At 37.7% G+C, this 18,564-nt stretch overlaps 1 protein-coding gene across 1 annotated transcript in view; it reads left to right on the top strand.

Annotated features, from left to right (window-relative positions):
• The window catches only part of LOC112160828 (E3 SUMO-protein ligase PIAS1), a 64,409-nt gene that overhangs the window by 28,790 nt on the left and 17,055 nt on the right, over positions 1–18,564 (top strand). The window contains exon 2 of the mRNA XM_024295653.2: positions 3,861–4,356. Within this exon, the coding sequence (XP_024151421.1) occupies positions 3,861–4,356 (496 nt within the window). The remainder of the gene's footprint in view (positions 1–3,860; positions 4,357–18,564) is intronic.

Genomic DNA, 18,564 nt, shown 5'->3' with positions numbered 1-18,564 from the left:
AAACTTGAGTGCGTCCCCTTTTTCTCTGCATAATCCTAGATTATGCAACATGTTTTAGCTGTTCCCATTACTGCGCTCTTCTGGACAGAGACCTCAGATAATGTTCCTGGAATCTGCTAGTCTCACCCCCCCCCCCAAGCTCCTCCCAACTTGAGGGTTTTTGTGGTCACTTCAGGCGTTGCATGCATTCAGTTTTAGAGTCTCAGGTGAGTGCTCTTCATACCAACATCTGGTTTTGTTTTTTCTTACTGCTCATTTATTGATCAGTGTGCATACCTGATCTCCTTTTGTGCTGATGTTTTACATTAAAGAACACTTTAAAAAAAGTAAAAACAAATAAACAGGAAATTACTTTATCTAATATCAATTATCTTTGGATGCATAAATTATTTGGATGATTTTTTTTTTAAAAAGACAAAAGTTTAAAATATAAATAAGTATTTTTTAAATATTTTTTTGCGTAATCCGACTGCAGATGCACTGTCAGACTGCAGATACAGTGTCAGTATGTAAAGTAGGTACTGCTTTTCATCACTTGCAGGTGAACTGAAACCTGGATGCACAAAATTGGAACAGGTTTTACAGGAAACAGGTTTTGGGGGTTCATATTTATAGCTTTAAATCTTTTTAAGTGGTTCTGTGCAATTATGTGGTCAAGGTTTCTGTGACACCTGCTATGGTTAAACCAAAGTGACTTTTATATACAGTCAGTAGCTATAGCTGTATAAGTTTTTTTCATCTGCTTTGAATAAAGAAATCCTCTGAAATGCAATTTAATTTTAACTTTGTTTGTAATTGTTCTCCATCTTGGAAAAAATGCCAGAAGAACATGTTAAAAACCATAAAAACATAATTTTCATCACAGTGGACTTTGGTTGCTGTCTTTTATCGTGTATGCTAACAATAAATAACTTTAACATAACCCTTTTTTAATCAGCATTAGCTGTTGGGTTAGATGAATTATACTTCATGCAATTAAAACAGCAGACACTTTAAAACAGGGAACTGATTTTAGCTTTGTTACTATAACTTTTATTACTTTAGTTCTTTTAGAAGTTGTCAGGAACCAACCTCAAAAACTTTAGATTTTGAAGTTTCAAAGTAATGTCACAAGTTTTGCTGCAAAAAAACGTAACCCTGAGCTGAATGTGATAGCATGCAAACCATCACCAACTCCTTTGTCATTTCAGGTGTGTGTCAATGTTTATTATCTTTTCCCCTCTTTTATTATCCTTTTATCTGTGTGATTACAGTAGTTGTTTGTCTAACACATCGTTATCACTTTGTCTGCAAAACATGTTCCTGATTTCACCTTGAGAACTCTGGGATATATTTTTTAACTTGTATATTTGTGTTTTTGGCATTTAATCTGCAGGGTAGATAAAAGATGATGAGTGTTAATAAAAGAGACTTTAGTTTAACATTTTTCCTTCTGTGCAATTTAAGGGTAAATAAGTTCCTTATTTTCATGTGCAGTATGTTAATTTATAGAAAAACGGTGAAGCTAACCTTCAAATATGAGCTACTACAATCTTAACTAAAACAAAACAAAGAAAAATCTCTGAACAAAAAAACACCTTTTTCAGTCTGAAGCCTTGACGTAAGCAACATTTTGATAACTATTACTCCATCTGTCCCATCTACTCTAGTTGAAGTCTCAAATCCACATTGAAGCAGAAACTTATTGGTGGTTTTAGTCATTACTTGTTTGGAATACGACAACAGCCGTGTCTACTACTATTTGTTTTCAGTTCTACAACTTAAGGAACTCATTATCACAAGAAAGCAACCACTGTTTTCTTGAGATAACGGAATAGAATTATAGCATGTTATCTCAAGATCATGGGTTAATAATGCATTATCTTGAGAAAACATTAAAAAAACAGATTTTCTTTGGGGATGTCGCCTGGAGACGTGGAGTGGATTGGCTCCTGCAAGTGCAATTAGCCCGGCTAATCTTCCTCTGAAATGACGATAGCTGAGTGGAAAGTTGCTTCACAATTTCCATCTGAGTTAGACCACGGCTATAGTAATCAATGATCAATAACTGATGATTCTGTGTTTGCCATTTTGCTTCACATCTTTGACACCCTCTCGTGTTTTTCTACTGATCTCCAAATTGAAAAAAAAAAGCATTTTGTTATCTCAAGAAAAAAAATTAGTTCTCTCAAGTTCACGACTTATTTACCCATTTTCTAAAAAGAAAACCAGGCTGCAGTTTTATTCCATTATCTCAAGAAAACAGTTGTTGTTATCTCGTGATAATAAGTTATTAAGTCTTTATCTCTAAAAAAGCGTGGCTGTTCTCATCTTCCGTCCTCTAGGATAAAACAAGACGTCAAAATAACCCACAGTGCAAGCAGAGCACTTTTATAGCACCTCTGAGAAGTGCTGTTTTCATGAACAAGTCAAAAATGAAGCCGTAGTTAAATACGTGTATTCTTCAAACGCGCAACAGTCCAGTAGAATCATATTCTAAAAGGAAACCCAAGCGGTGCATGTTTTATTTATTACATTTTTTGTAACATTGTGAAACAAGCTGTGCGATTTTGCTGATTTTTTTTTCTTTTGTTGGTGAGAAAATTTGAAGAAAAGTAGGCTCAACAGTAAAAACAACAGATCCATTCGAATTAAAAGTTTAATGTTTTTTTGTTTACATTGACTGGTTATGTAGTGAAGCATCCAGTTGTCTTTACAGATTTTTGAGGCCAGCTTCATCTTTAGTGACGCTTCAGTAAAATACAGTAGTATATCATTATGCTCACACAACTGTTTCTCTTGTCCTATAGCTCTGTACTTTTAAGCAATTTTAGCTGAGTTATGACTGCAATTCTGAATATGTGGCTATATTTTTGATATATTGAATGCATGCTGCACTAGTCGTTTTTTTTTTAATAATAACAGCCTTTTTGTCTTTTTAAAATAGTTGATGAGACTGAGTCCTTCTATCCAAACATAAAGCAGCATTTTTTTTTTTAATCCCGTTCTTTAGTATTAAGTAAAACCTAGTCTCCCTGTTTATCGCTGACATTTTACTCACACTGAGCTTTTCTCAATGCTCCCCGTAGTGTTGCTAAATGGTATTTGCATTTGTGGCTCGGCAGCACCCTGGAGCTGCATCACCAGATTCAAATTAAACAGCAGCCTACTTCTCCCTGAACTTCCACATCTGTTTGCATGGACATCCTGTGTTCAATCTGTAGCCATTGCCTCTTATTTGGCCACACCGAAATAGCTGGACCACATCTAAAGGGTCAGAGCCCCATGCCAGCTTTGCCTGGTGCTCTATGCAAGCTTCTCTTGAGTGCTTGTATTTTGCAGCTTCATGAAACTTGACACCAGTGCAAAGAATTAGCTGACTTTGCACGTTAGAATACGTTAATTAAAATATATATATATATTTTGTCTGTACTGCAAGTTATTCAAGTTATAAACTGACTGATTCGATGCCTCAATAAAAGTAGGTGAGCCTGCGTTGAATTCTTGAAGCGTTTGATTGACAGATTCTCCCAAGCCCACCTTCAACGGTAGGGGTGTGGACTTCAAACATGCTCACTCCTGATTGGCGATAGTGGTTTCCACAGAAATGTTGACTGAGACCCACTCGGCACAATCACTGCTGTGACAATTTCTGTTTCTACATTGGCAGCATCCGTATCGTGCAAAAATGCTGACTGAATTGACTTCTTGGAACTAGAAACAAATGATTTTCTATGGGTGACATCACACTTACTCGCTCCAGCTCACATAAACAGTCGATGGTACAGACACTATCTTTGTAACGTTTGTTTCATTCAAGACATATATTTGGAAGTATTGTTAATTCGGATTCTATTCCTTTTTTTCTTTTGTCTTTCCAGCAAATGGTAATGAGCCTGCGGGTGTCAGAGCTGCAGGTGCTCCTGGGATACGCTGGCCGCAACAAGCATGGACGCAAGCACGAGCTGCTGACCAAGGCATTGCATCTGCTGAAATCTGGCTGCAGCCCCGCCGTGCACATGAAGATCAAAGAGCTCTACCGAAGGCGCTTCCCAGCCAAAATGGTCTCCCACTCAGAGCTTGCTCTTCCGGGGCCACATCACCCAGCCTCAGCTGGAGTAGTTGGGGGAGGTGGCGCTGCACTTCCGGCTTGCATGACACAGTTGGCGTACGAGGGTCACGCCGGGCACGGCGGAGCCCCGTCACCAGCTGCTCTACTACCCCTATCGCTGCTCGGTCCCGGGAAACACGAGTTGACTGGACTGGCACACCACCTGCCCGCCTCTGCCTCGCTGCATCCTGTCCACCCAGATGTGAAGCTCCAGAGGCTTCCCTTCTACGACATGCTGGATGAACTCATCAAGCCAACCAGTCTAGGTTAGAAATGCATGTATGGATTTACTTCTCGTCAAATGATTTGAAGCATGTGGCTCAAATGTGTTTCATACTGCAGGTAGAACCAAAATGAAGCTGTTCATTTAACATTACCACATGATTCTTACAGTTCGTGCTGGAAATCTTTCCTGACTTTATCCTGTATAGGATTTTTATTGTTGTTTCTCAAATTTCTGATGTATCAAAGTGCCACAAACATCTAATATAGAAATTTTATTCTATAAAATTTGTTGAACCAGGTGCTGACAGCAGTGACATTTGCATTTCTTTTTCCATTAAAAAGAAGGGCTTCTTGCCTGTGTTGGTGTGTTCTGCCAACAAATGTGTTGAGACAGGGTGCAGAAATGTTGCTGTAAAAATGTTTGGCATATTTCTACAAAGCTTGTGGAGTACAAAAAAGCCAAAGCCAAATTACTTAAAGAATAATTACTTAACCATACAAACTTAACCACATGGTCAGTGCCGGCCCTAGTCATAGGCGACCCAGGCAGCCGCCTAGGGCGCCATTTGCTGGAAGGGGCGCGAAATTACATCGATTATAGAAACATTTTTTTCTTCTTTTTTTTTTTATTAAACAGACGCACCACTCATTTCATGTAAAAAACATAATTTAAAAACATAAATGAAATAACTCAAAGGTTTGTTGTAATCAATAACTCTGCCATGCAGTGTCCCTCCCTCCCTGTTGCTGATGTCTATGCTGGGTTGGGGGGAGGAGAGAGCCGCAGGGTGTTGCCGCTCTTCTTTAAAACTTTAAGGATGAAAAGGGAAGAGCAGGAAACACTGGCTCAAAACAGAGGTTTGTCTGTTTTACTTTTATAAAATTGTTTGGAAATTCCCTCCTCCCCCCTGCATTTTGGTCGAAAAAGACACATTTAAATGGTGATCTAGTAGTTTTTTTTTCCCCAACACCTTTAACAGTTGAAATCCCCTTACTTTCCTCTAGAATATTGGTTGAGTGGTGGCACACTCAGTTAGTGCGTTTGATTTCAAACACAGTTACCCTGTTTGAGCCTTAGCTGCGACAAATTCAGACCCTGCGGGGGGCGCCAAACACATTTTTCGCCTAGGGCGCTATGCACCTCAGGGGTGGGCCTGCATACAATGGTCCCTCGCTTTATTGCGGTTCCCTTCTCTCTGTCTTGCTGTTTCTTTGTAGGGCAGGTCATGGAGTTCTGCATCATGTCTCCTATATAGACTTCATTCAGCTTTTCAAATTTACAATAGTCTTCAATTGCTAGGAGGTCTTTGGTTCATCAATCGACATGTATCACTTTAACGGAACAAAATAAGGTATCGACATCTTCCATAGAAAATGCTTGACCTCTGGGCCACAGCTTTTTCAGTCACTTCCTGATCGTCTCCCGAGTCAGTCTGAGTCACGTTTTTAGATGAGTTACTGTTTCCAATCATGAGTGAGTTTGTTTAAAGTCCACACCCCTTCTCCTGAAAACAGCTCAGGAGAATCTGTCAATCAAATGTTCCAGGTGGAGGCCAGCGGGCACCACATGCTTTTACTGAGGCATCTGATTGGTCAGTTTATAACTTGAATAACTGGTGACAGAGAAAAAAATATCTTTAAAACAAATAGGATTAGAAAGAATACGTTAAGAAGAAGGCATCAGAGCAACTATGGCTATTCTGACAAATAAAATGACTGAGTACTAATTGTCTGTTTTCATAAAGTCTATGGGATTTTGGCCTTGTTGGAACCAGTGGGCACTTCCTGTTTGGAACATGAGAGGGGAGAGGTTGAGGTGTCCAGTAATTATACTGTCAATGGGTTTATTCTGTAATCCTGGACTAATTTTTCTACTAAGGTTTGAACTTTGAGAGTTTAAACGAGAGAAAACTATGCAAATGGTGATACTGTCCGAGAATAGTGCATAGTGTGTCGTGAGGAGTTTTACAGTCTTAAAATATCTGTAATAGATTTAAAAAAATAATAAAATAAATAAAGATCAGAACTTCGCGTATTTCTTATTTTTTTTCAGGAGTTATGTTCTAAAAAGGCATAACTCCAGCAAAAAAAACGAGGGACCACTGTGATAGGTTAATTTTTGGTATCTGACTACAAAGTGTTAATTTGCAAGTTGGAAAGTTGTTCCACCTCATTTTGAGAAATTAGTTTAATGATTTATCTCTGTTTCTTCAAAGCCTTGAGAGATATTTTCCAGTAGAGTGGATAACTGTAAATCTGTCACTTATTCTGATTTTCTTGGTCCTAACACCAAATTCATGCTTAACTTCTGACTAATAGTCTGCTTGGTTTCTATCTGGCAACGCCCAAGTGTACTTAGTCCTGAGTTAAATCAACAGGACAGGGAAAATTACAGACACACTTACAACAGGGATGATTATAGGTGGAGGTTCCATCTCAGGGCAACATCCAGGTGTGGGTAGAGTGAATTTATTGGGGATAGACAAAGAAACCAAATCTGCTTCGTTGTCTGATGAAAGGTTTTAGTTTCCTCAGTCAGCTATGTGAATGGTTTACACATCAAAGGCTGCTTTTCTACCATGAAGCCAAACTCTTGTCAAACATTATCTCTTAATTTCTTTCAGATTACAAAATAAAAAGAATTTAATTTCCTCTTTCTTAACTTTCTGGTTGCAGTGAATCAGATTATGTTTATTCTGGCACAGAAAATACTCATAAAATGGAAGATTTATCTTAACTTTTGAAGGAAGAAACATGAATCAGACACTTTCAGAATTATGATGGCCCAGCATTTTAGGCCAAAGTTATATTCACACTCTTGAATTCCCTGCTTAACAGACTTTTAATCCGTTTCATCTTGGTTAGATTTGTCTTTGCATTAGGTCTACATCCAGCACACAGCCAGCACTTAGCATAATAACACTATTTGAGCTCTGGGATATTTTGCAAATATATGGAAATGCCAAGATTTTTCTATATTAGCATTTTAATGGAGAAAGAGAACATTTTGTGATTAATTTGCCTGCAGATGAATGTACAAACAGAGCGCCTGCAGCTCTGTCATCACACCATCCTTCTCCTTTCTGTTTCTCACTCTATCCATTTCCTGCACATGCTCCATCCTGCTTGGACTCTTCTCGTCCTCTCCCTCCCTCTGTCTTCTGTTTCCATGACCATCCTTGGTCAAAATTTGCATGCAAAGTGATGAAAACAGCCAGGCGTGCACCTGTGTCTGCAAAAAACACGGCCTCCTTTTGTTTGAGTTTCAGTTGTAGTCATTCTCTTCAACTGGAAAAAAACAGCAATAAATAATGCATGCTTGATGCTTTCTTCAGACAAATACAGACTGATGCATGATTTAAAAAAAAGGAAGTATGCGGTACATGAAGATTTTGGATTTTCCTCAAATTTAATCTGCGTTCTGTTCTGTTTTCCACCCACCATTTCTGTTTTTAATATTTTGTTTTAAGATAGATGCTCTATCTTCTGACTGCTCATATTTTTTTTCCTTCAGTCCATCTCTTCACCTCTATTGATTACTGACCTGTTGTTGTGTCTCCTGCTGTTTGACCTCTCAAAACAGAAAGATTCTGTTTTGCCTTTATGCTCTCAAGCAAGATTCAGAGAGTATTGTACCACTGTTCATGTGAATAACAGCTTTATGAGGGGTGACGAAAGGAAACGGTTGGTTGTGAAATTCAGAAACGTTGACATGCATATCGATTTAAAAACAACACCTATAGCTTGTACCAAAAACAAAGCAATAAAGCATTTTACTTTATTATTGCAGGCAAAAAAAGGGGCGCACCATCACACCCTGCAAGATAAATATGGGCCACACAAGCTTCTTTATCTTAATTCGTGAAAGTTTTGGTATTAAATGTTGTGTTCTAGATCCTAAAATCCCCCACAAGGATCTCTGGCTTTGCTTTTGGGTATATCAGGGTTAGTGTGGGATTATCCAACATGCAGGTTTATCATTGTCACATTAGAGAACAAGTGATCACTTGTTTTCCTGCTAATGCTATAATTCATAAAACATGGACAAACACTACAGTTAGCATTGTCAGCCATCTCCCAGATAAAAAGGAAGATTCTAAAGTCAGAAGACAACACCTTTTTCACAGTAAACAAAACCATCCGTTTAAATGGACAGATTTAGGGTCTCCCTTCTTTGATCACAGAAAAGCTTATATTACAGCTCTCTAACACAAATAATATGATAGCTTTGTTAAAATTGTTGATTTTTAGTATTTAGGAATAACAGTTGAACATCTATGACAACTGTTTCTGCTGTTACCAAATATTTGTTGTACTGTTTTTTGCTAATTTGTAACTTATGTAACCGTTTATGTGTATCTTGAACCTATAATTTGTGGCTGTTGAGTCACTCAAGATGAAACTGGGTAAATATCTTTGCTGTTGCAGCACTATTTAGAACAGACCACTTCAGTAAATATTGGTTTCCAAACAACCTCATATTGATTTGCAATGACCTTTCCATCAGAAAAGACTCAAAGCGTTTGGCAGCATGAATCTGTCACAGGTCTTAATACGCTCGTAGAGTTAAAAATAGAAAGAAAGTGCACTGGTGGTCACATGGTCGTGTGATTCTATGGAGGGTCGTCGTCATCATTAAAACAAAAATATAGTATTTTTAAGGCATTAAACTTGTTAAAATCCAGGACTTAAAACTGTCTGAAAAGCAGCATGCCTAAGTCTTGTTGTGTCTGGTACAACTGGATCAATAAAGCACCTAAAATATATTTTTACTGGTAGGAAAACCTACAATATTAGAATTTTTCAAGAATTAGCTCAATTGTTTTACAAAATCAACATTCAAGTTGTATTAGCAGGATAGTAAAATGGTCACGACTTTATTTCTAGTTAAGACTTTAGAAAAAAGTGCACTGTGTTGTTGCTACTGTAATCACATTTATGCCAGTAACTTCTTTTGTAAATGTAAATAAGTTTAACTGATGTAGTAAGCAAGTAGCTTAAAAAAAGGGACCCAAAATGCAATGCTATATCTCACATTTGACACGCAACAGACTATTTTGTCACTGTATTTCAAAAACAATTTCAATCACTTCCAGCCATTTTTGACGATGATCAGTTCAATACACATCCTTATTTCCTTAGCTTCTTTGCTGACTCCTGACTTCCCACTGATTTATTCTGCTTTTATTGAGCTTATTTCATGTAACTACCATGTTTTTATTAGTTTAGTATAGTTTGTTACTTTATCAGGACACCGTACAAACACATTTAGCATAAGATGCAAAGATGCTTGCACCAGATTGTAGCTTAATAGCTGATTTCCATCTGTTGTCCTTTACAGAACAATACATCTCTAAACTTTAAAACATCCATCCATCCATCCATCTTCTTGACCGCTGCTTCCCTTTCGGGGTCGCGGGGGTGCCGGAGCCTATCCCGGCTACTGAAGGGCGAAGGCGGGGTACACCCTGGACAGGTCGCCAGTCTGTCGCAGGGCCGCAATCACACACACATTCACTCTCACATCCACACCTAGGGGCAATTTAGAGTCACCAATCAACCTATGAAGCATGTTTTTGGACGGTGGGAGGAAGCCGGAGTCCCCGGTGAAAACCCACGCATGCACGGGGAGAACATGCAAACTCCACACAGAAAGGTCCCAGCCGGGATTCGAACCGGGGCCTTCTCGCTGTGAGGCGAGAGCGCTAACCACTTGCGCCACCGTGCAGTCCAACTTTAAAACATATCTACTAATTTAAAATTACATTACATTTAAAATTAAAGAAATGCAATAAAAATACAAATAAAATGCACTATAAAACTAATACAAGGTAAAACACATTTGCCAATTTGCAAAAGCAAAATAACAACACAAAACAACACAAAAATAAACATGTTTACAATTTAAAATAAGGCAATTACACCGATGGTGTTGAGTTTTAGATCCTGGTTTTGCCTAAAGACTCGCATCGTTTTTCATTTCTCTCATGGGTTTGTTGCCAGTTGATCCCATCTTGGTGGCCATTTTGGGTCCTCCATGACATCCCAACACTAAATGATGAGAGGGTGTTTTTTTTTTCTTCTCTATTTAGTGTAGTAAAGCTTAACAAATACACATTTATGTAGTGTTTGCATTTGATTGGACAACAGGGATCATGGTTACAAGCGAACTGACAAAAATGTCAAATTCATAGAAAATAGCAGATGAACCTGCCTCTACCACAAGTTGCTGTAAGGAAGCTTCAGGAAACAGGTTTCTAGTGTGGATGTAAATACAGTTATTACTCGGACACAGTCCTCGCCTCTCCTGTCCCCTCTACCTATCATTACCCCTCCCGCCGGTACACATGCGTTCCGCTCAGTCTTGTCGGTCTGTGGAGTAAAGGTTACAGCCAGCAGTTCAGTTCCACCGCCATTATCGGGTTAACCCTTTGCTCTGCTCCATCTCTTCCTTCATCACCATGACGACCTCAATGGTAGCACTCATTCTCATCCTCGTCATTGTCGTCCAAAGGGACCCATGCTGCGCTACTCAGTATGGATACTATTGGTGTTCACTTACATTATACATGATTGGATTACCATATGTCAAAGCAGGAGCCCTGTTTGCAATAATGCTCATACATAATAGCTGCACTAGAATATTGTCTTTTCAATAAAATGTGCAGTCAGATCTAGATTTTTTATGTTTTCGTTAATAAAAGGTCTGTGACTTGGTGTAATGAGACAGATTTATGTTGTGTCTGCAGCTTCCATAGACATTGTTTTGCCTTTAAAAATATCTCTACAGTTATTTATCATTTTCTCCATTTTACATTACCTTTTGAATAACTTAAATCTTTAAATGTAACATTGTTCCATATTTATTTCTGACAGTTTTTCTATTAAGATAATATTATTTGTGAAAAACATGTAAGCAAATTGGTGTAGTAGTCCCTTAACTAAAATTTGTGCCAGCAGGTCATTGCTTATAAAAACACTAATGCGAGGATTGGGACAGCTGCAACGTGAGAAATGTGCAAAACGTTTTTGCAGCTCTGTCTTTTGGTAGATCTTCAATTGTGTTTAATTTGTTTCTGTGAGTGAATCTTTGAAACAAACACAAATCCTTGTCTAAATTTTCAGTGTCATTTTCCAGCTCTACAGTTACTAGATCCTAGTCTGCCTTGGGATTCACCCAAGTGTTATGACCACAGCTAAAAAATGCAGACATAAAGTTATTTAACTATATTGGTGATCAGTTTTGTGTTTGGATGATCTTTGATTTTGCTATAAATATCTACAAAGAATTTGTATTTTGGGGAAGAAAATGACTAATGGTGCCTTTTTTTACTTTTTTCCAGTCATTTCCACTTCTGCAAACTGCTTTGGTCAGTGTAGGCATGAGCTGGTTGTGCCTGTAAATCTTTCCTGCTGTTAGGACTCTCCCAAGAGGTCAACCTGTGACTGTTATACTGCTTTGGCTAACTTATGGTGTCTTCCTTATATTTTCCTAATACTCTTTGCTCAAGTCCCAATGAAAAATGAAACAATTTTTTTAGGGACAACGTTTGCCTAAAGTTGACATAACCAGTGATGTAGTTGGTGCAGGCTGTGGCGCCCTGGGCAGCATTTGTTGGACTTTAATTGACATTACTTTCTGCACAAAGATAGCTGAATGAGCGTGTTCACAGGCACTCTGTCTGACAGCTGCAGAGATGGTATCTCTGCTCAACATTGGGGGCACTAGACTTCTCTTTTGCTCTGACAAAGGCTACAGCCAGACTGTGCTGTAGTTGTAATGGTTTTAGCAACAGCTGTTTCTTCTAGGTGTGAATCTGACTAAAGGCCACTGTTCTGAGGCTTAATGCTTTTGCTGGGTGAGTACTGAAGGGAAACTACTGTATTCATGAACTCCTGTTGTGCGTTGGCAACATATAAATCATAGATGTAGCTCAGGTTCTAACAGGAACAGCTGGACTACAACACCGACCAAACTGCTGCTGCCAAAAACTAACTTGTTGCAGCTCTTCCCACCAACAACAGCTGGATGCTGTCAAATATGACCTCTTAGGTGAATTTATAAGCGTCGTATTTCATATCTTTTTATTTATATTATCTGTTTGCTGCTGTACAGAGCTTATTTTTGTTATTGTTCAAAAAAAAAAATAGAAGGGGCACTTCTTATCAAAAGACATAAAAGCTCTTCAAAAGTGACTGGAGAATCAATTTTAAAAATCAATCCATCCTTTTGTTGAAGGCTACAACAATTTTACTTTGTGATAGTTTCATGAAGAGTCTGAAATTCCTTCATATTTTCATATCTGCTGAAGTTGGGCTGGCCAACACTGCTTTTTCCCTTTCCAGCCTGTGCTGCCACTCATTCTTTAATGAGCTATCTCAGGTGGTTCCACATTGTGAACACACCTGACCCAGGTAGTAAGCAGCAAGCAGGTCAGAAAGAGCTAGGAAACAGACGGGTGGTTATGCTGGAGGACCAGGGCTGGCCATCCCTGTAGGATCTTGGTATTAGCCAAATAATCATCAGTCTTGGAACATTTTTATTTATTTGCCTTAAACAGCTACACAAGAGTTGCCAACAATATTAAGTGATTGCCTCTACTGTTTGCTGGATTATTGACTACCTGACAGATGGAATAAAGTTAAAGGGTGAGACTGAAGAGTTGTACATTATTTGCTCAGGAGCACCTCAGGGAACTGTATTCTCTCCACTCCACTTTACTCCACACCTCAGACTTCCAGGCTTGTTGTCTACAAGAAAAACTGTAATGGTTGGGAGTATCTGCAAAGGACAAAAGATTAAAGTTTCATCATGGTGTGGGAACAATTACTTCTCCATATAAACAATAAAAATGAAATTGTTGTAGATTTAAATAGAACTGATAATTAAATGCAAAATACAGCCATCGTGGGAGATGATGTTGGAAACCTTCAACTATCATGGCGTTCATTTCAGCACACGTGATTAAACGTAGGATTGGAAGTTTACAAAAAGTACTGGGAAGTCTGTTCTTTAATGTTTGCTGCAAGATGCTACAGAGCTTACAAACCCACTGGGGGAGGGGGTGCAGATCTATAAGAAGTCACGGGTTGGTGCAGAAGCATCAAAAACATCAAAGATTCTTCTGTGCTAGGGTTGTTTGTATTTCTGAAGCTGACTGTGCAAAGAAGAATGTCACACGACATGCACAACAATGAGCAACACTTTACACCATCTAATTATTGTCTACAACTTTATTAGTAATTTGATCTGTTGGTGCTCCGGCACTTCTAATGGTTTTAAGAGAGTTTTAAACTGTTAAAATAATGTTGAGGGATGATTGAAGGCTTTCCTAATGTTAATAACTAAATCTTGCAGCTCAATAAATTCATTTTGATCCGATTTTTTCATATGGTTTTGCCCTGTATGCCTTTATTAAATGGCTGTAAAATTAGAGGAAAGATTGAACATTAGGGGGACACACAAAGAAGAAGTCTAAGGAAAACCTGCATCGAATGCATGACAAATACAAATTTCCTACCTTTTCAACCACATGGGTTTAAAAGTACCACAATATTTTTAACATTGACTTTTTTACTGTGTTGTATTTGGCAGACTTAAGGACAACAAAAAAAACCTCTCAGACTGAACAAATGCTGTTAGAGTTAATGCTGAAAAAGGTTTTGTGATTTCACTAAAGTCCGACTCCAATCATTTTTTGATATTTTGTAAAAACGGTCCCAGTGGCCAATATTTGTTTTTAAGAACTGTTTCGTTTTCTCAACATAGTTTCTGCAGAGCAGCAATAGTTTATTAGCCGTACAGTTTAGAGCCAAATGCCAGCTTAGACGGTTTGACTTGCATGGTTCTGTTTTTCTACAAGTGGATGCATCAGAATGGAGCGGAGCAGGGAGCTTGCCAATTGCTGCTTCAACTACAACTTTTTTCAAACAACATTTTTTCATCTAGTCCTGATTCCTAACAACTGAAATAAAGAAATACTCAGAAAGGTAAATTTCAGCTAGCTTAATTCTATTTCTCTATATCCTCCATCTTGAGAAATTGCCACAGGAACATGTTAAAAACACAATTTTCATAAGAGTGGGTATTTAACCAGATGGTTTTTAAATGCAAAATGTTGTCCAGTATCTTACATTTTGGATTTTTTACTTTAGGCACATTCAATGATTCCCAGATTCAAAACACTTACCTGAAAACTAGTACACTGGTATTTATTGTCCGTTGCGTTGACCCTTTTTGATCCCAAGTAAAATGTGTGTCTCCGTGTGAACAATCTAGCAAATTCTTACAGCAAATGAACATCAACAAAAGCAGCTTTGGATGCACTCGGCTATAAACGGTTTGAGCAAAAGGGCTTCCATCTCAGAGCCTATTAAACCTGCATTATTTTCCTGTCTGGGTTGATTTATCATTATCTTCGCACGTTACTTGATGAGACCAACCAAACCTTAATAACAGTAAACATTATCAACGCTGTTCCTGTGGTTGATCTCAAATATAAACAACATCATTCTGTCTGTTTTTGTCGTGAATTTAAAGGCGTCTTTGTGATTCATTATGTACTGTTGTTGTTATTCTCACATGAAATCAAGCTCACACAGTTTATTTTAAAGTGGTGAAAGTTTCAGCAGCTTATCATAAAAAAATCTTCAATGTAACACCCATATTCTGGTAATAAAATTGCCTTTAACAGGGCAGTCAGCGAGCAGCTACACAGAAAAGTTTTGGGTGGCCATTGTGCACAAGTATGAGCGCATCATCTAGCCCTGACCTTTAGCTGCGGATCCTTCTAGCGCTTTGGTTCTGCTTTTTGGTGCCTCTGACAGAATTTTTGCCTTTGTTCTGCTCATGAATGCTGTTTGTTTGCATGTTTTGTTTGTGCTCGTGTGTGGCTGCCTTCGTGTGTTTATGCCCGTGGTGCAGAGAAAAAAGTAGCAACACCACTAACTAGTTAATAAACTCCAGCTGGGCTTTGGAGTGCTGCTGCAGACGAGCTATGGAGCCGAATCACATTCTCTGAAGTTCAGCTCACAAGCCTTCTCTCCAAAGCAGAACAAAATCCAAAACATGAGACTTCAACATTTTTTCTCGCTGCACTGTTAGAATATTCATCCTTTTCAAACTAGAAAGACACGGGTTGCCTCAAGCAAGCTTGAAGAAAGTTTGATATTTGGCATTTTGAAATTATATTGAGGTTAGATGAATGAAATGTAAGAGAAAATATAGAAATATTATATAATATTTTTATTGATCAATAGAACAAATGCAACTACATGAGACTATAAATCCAACCCAAATAAAATCACCCTTTCATGCATGATCCTTACAAAATCAATCAAAATACACTGAAAGAAGAACCCTAAAGAGCCACTCCACTGAAAATGGTGTTTTTAACATGCTCTACTAGAATTTTTTTGCATGATGGAGGGCATATATAAAATAATTTAAGATTAAAACTGCATTTCTGAGTATTTCTTTACTCAAATCATATTGGATAAGGAGCAGATAAAAATCTGCACTTTGCAAAAGCTCAGGTTTGTGCCACAGCAGCTGCCATGGGCAGGCGAAAGTCTCCTTGCTCCGCTCCATTTCTAATGTCTTCATGTGCAGACAAATAGATCCATTCATTTCTCAAAACTGTACGACTGGATTGCTCCAGTATTGCTCACAAATTTTCTTGGAATGTTAATGTTGGCTTGTGTTTGTGAGGTGTTATAAGGTTGCAGCACTGTAAGCAAATGGTTGATGGGAGGTAAGAAAAGGCTAACTTCCACACCAACAGTCCCATCCTCAACTCAGAGATGAATTTCTGATGAGCTCCTGCTGCTCTGTAGAAGGTATGTCTTAAAAATGCCCCAGGCTTTTAGATTTTTACTAAAAACAGCATAATCAGAATTTAAAAAACACTTGGAACACTTTCACAATAAAATATATAGTTGGAGTGGGACTTTAAAAACTTTACAGAAAAAAGTCCTTATTTGGAAGTTTATGTAAAAAGATAAGTTTTTTTTTTTTAAATATGGTACATTTGGTACATTTTGGTTAAACTTTGGTCTTTTCCTCTTCACTGGCAACATCTACCCAATGAAGGTCATTTTAGCCCATCTGCCGCACCCCCCACCATCTGCCACATATTCATTTACAGCTCTTAGACAATATAAAGCACAACATACCAACACAGCATGAGTTTCCATAGCATGAAGGTCATAAACTGCAAGTTTTTGTGTTATACAATGGCCTTCTAATGACTTTTTTAACAATTGAAAGATTAATAAAAAAGTCATTTTCGAAGCATGTTAAATTTTAAAGTCTGTCGCTGATTTAAAAAAACATTTAAATATCAGCGGATGGGAAAACATGCAATAAGATGTTATATTGTTGAATGGCACTGCAGCAATATTATTTTTCTTGAATAAACAAACACTGCAGCATTTGAAATTAATGTTTCTGCTTTGTGTTTGCTCCTAACTCAGAGTCCAGACAGTGAACACACAGACATAAAAAAATAAAATAAATGAACAAATTTGTTCTTGGTTAATTGGGAACAAATCCATTTGGTGACGTGACAAAATACCCAGAAATTTTTGCAAAATGCATTTCTATATTAAAAAGTTCTGAGTATTTTGAAGGAAATGAAAGCATTGTGTAGAATAAATGTAGATGTGTAAATCATTTATAAATGCAATTCAATGGGTTCTTTTTTGTGCTTCTGTTAGAGTGTCATTAGCACTACAGCACTGTTCTGAAAGTAGTCAAAGTTGACAAAGATCTGCTATTTGGAGCAGCAGCAGAAAATGTTTAAAATATTCAGGATTGTCCAGAACAGATATGGCTTCAAGTTTCCATTTATGCTTTTTCATTTTTAACTACATGTTTTAGTGTGAGCAAATGCATGCTGTGTTATAGCGGGGGGTTGTCTAAGTGAATGTATGACTCCAGATATCTAGGTTTTTGTCTGAATTCTGCCCTGACTAGGCCTCGCTTCCGTCACAAATTAATCAGTTTGTGGACGGAATCTTCCGGCAGAATGTTAATAACCTTTATCTTTGCATGGAGCCATTTGCAGATATCTAATCAGACAATCCGATTAGTTTGAACCATCCAAAGAGGGATCTTGGCAATCTCTGCTAGATGGGCTCTCCCCAAACACTGATCTTTCCAAAAAATGGATGAGATATAAAGCCTTGCAGTTGCTGGAGCTCGCCTAGTTATCCTATTGTAGAGATCAGGTTTGTCAATCAAAAGACGACATCTTCACAAAAACTAGTTTAATATTTTAAAACCAGGATTTTTGTTTATTTGTTTGATAAAGCTGTAGCATGTAGTATAAGAGTGAATAAAGACTCGATTTCCTGTTTAATCAGCCACCAGCTCTACTTTGTTCATAAAAATGCTTCTGTCTGGTATTCAAAAGGTTGCCATTTACCATATTTTTTGGACTAAAAGCCACTCCGGAGTACGAGTAGCAGCACCAACAAATGGATAAGAAGAAAAAAATTCAGAAGTCACACTGGAGTATAAGTTGCACTTTTGGGAGAAATGTATTTAATAAAATACATGGAGAACAGACATTTTATCTTAAAAGGAAAAATATAAAAACAAAATAGATAATAATAGACTGAATATATTCCCACTTCACTACCATAAAACATTGTTTCGTGAAGCTAATAAGCATCAAAAGAGTAATTTAATACATTACCATCGCATATGAATAATTCTTCAGATAACCATAGCATAAGGAACACACTAACAAGTCAACTAAACTCTTAATCACTTCAAATCACTAAATCTATTGAATTCATCCTCTGCCTCGCTTTGAAACAATTCCACCAAGCCCAACGTAAGATCAGTGCTTCTTCTTCTGCTTTGTTATCAGTAGCAAATATTGATGCACACACCTACAGTGCCCTCTAGTGGTTGCTGCTATTTTTTTTTTTTAAGTCACATATAAGTCGCACATCCAGCCAGACTATGCAAAAAAAGTAACAGTACTACAAAAAATATGGTAGTTCAAATATGTTCATGGAAATAGAAAAAGGAGCACTGATATTTAGGAAGATATTTCAAAAACACTTACTTTTTATCAAAACATTTAACCTGACTAAAAGGCAGTTTACGTCCAGATCAAAGAAATCAAATCACACTTTACTAAAGAAACACTTTTCATACAACAGTAACGCAATGTGCCTTATAGACTTAAAACAGTTACAAATGAAATTATAAAACACAGAATGTCCTCAACACTCCT

This window comes from Oryzias melastigma, linkage group LG3 (genome assembly GCF_002922805.2).
Source record: "Oryzias melastigma strain HK-1 linkage group LG3, ASM292280v2, whole genome shotgun sequence".
NCBI lineage: Eukaryota > Metazoa > Chordata > Actinopteri > Beloniformes > Adrianichthyidae > Oryzias > Oryzias melastigma.
Note: the sequence above shows the minus strand (reverse complement) of the source record. Positions and strands in the feature narration are given on the sequence as shown.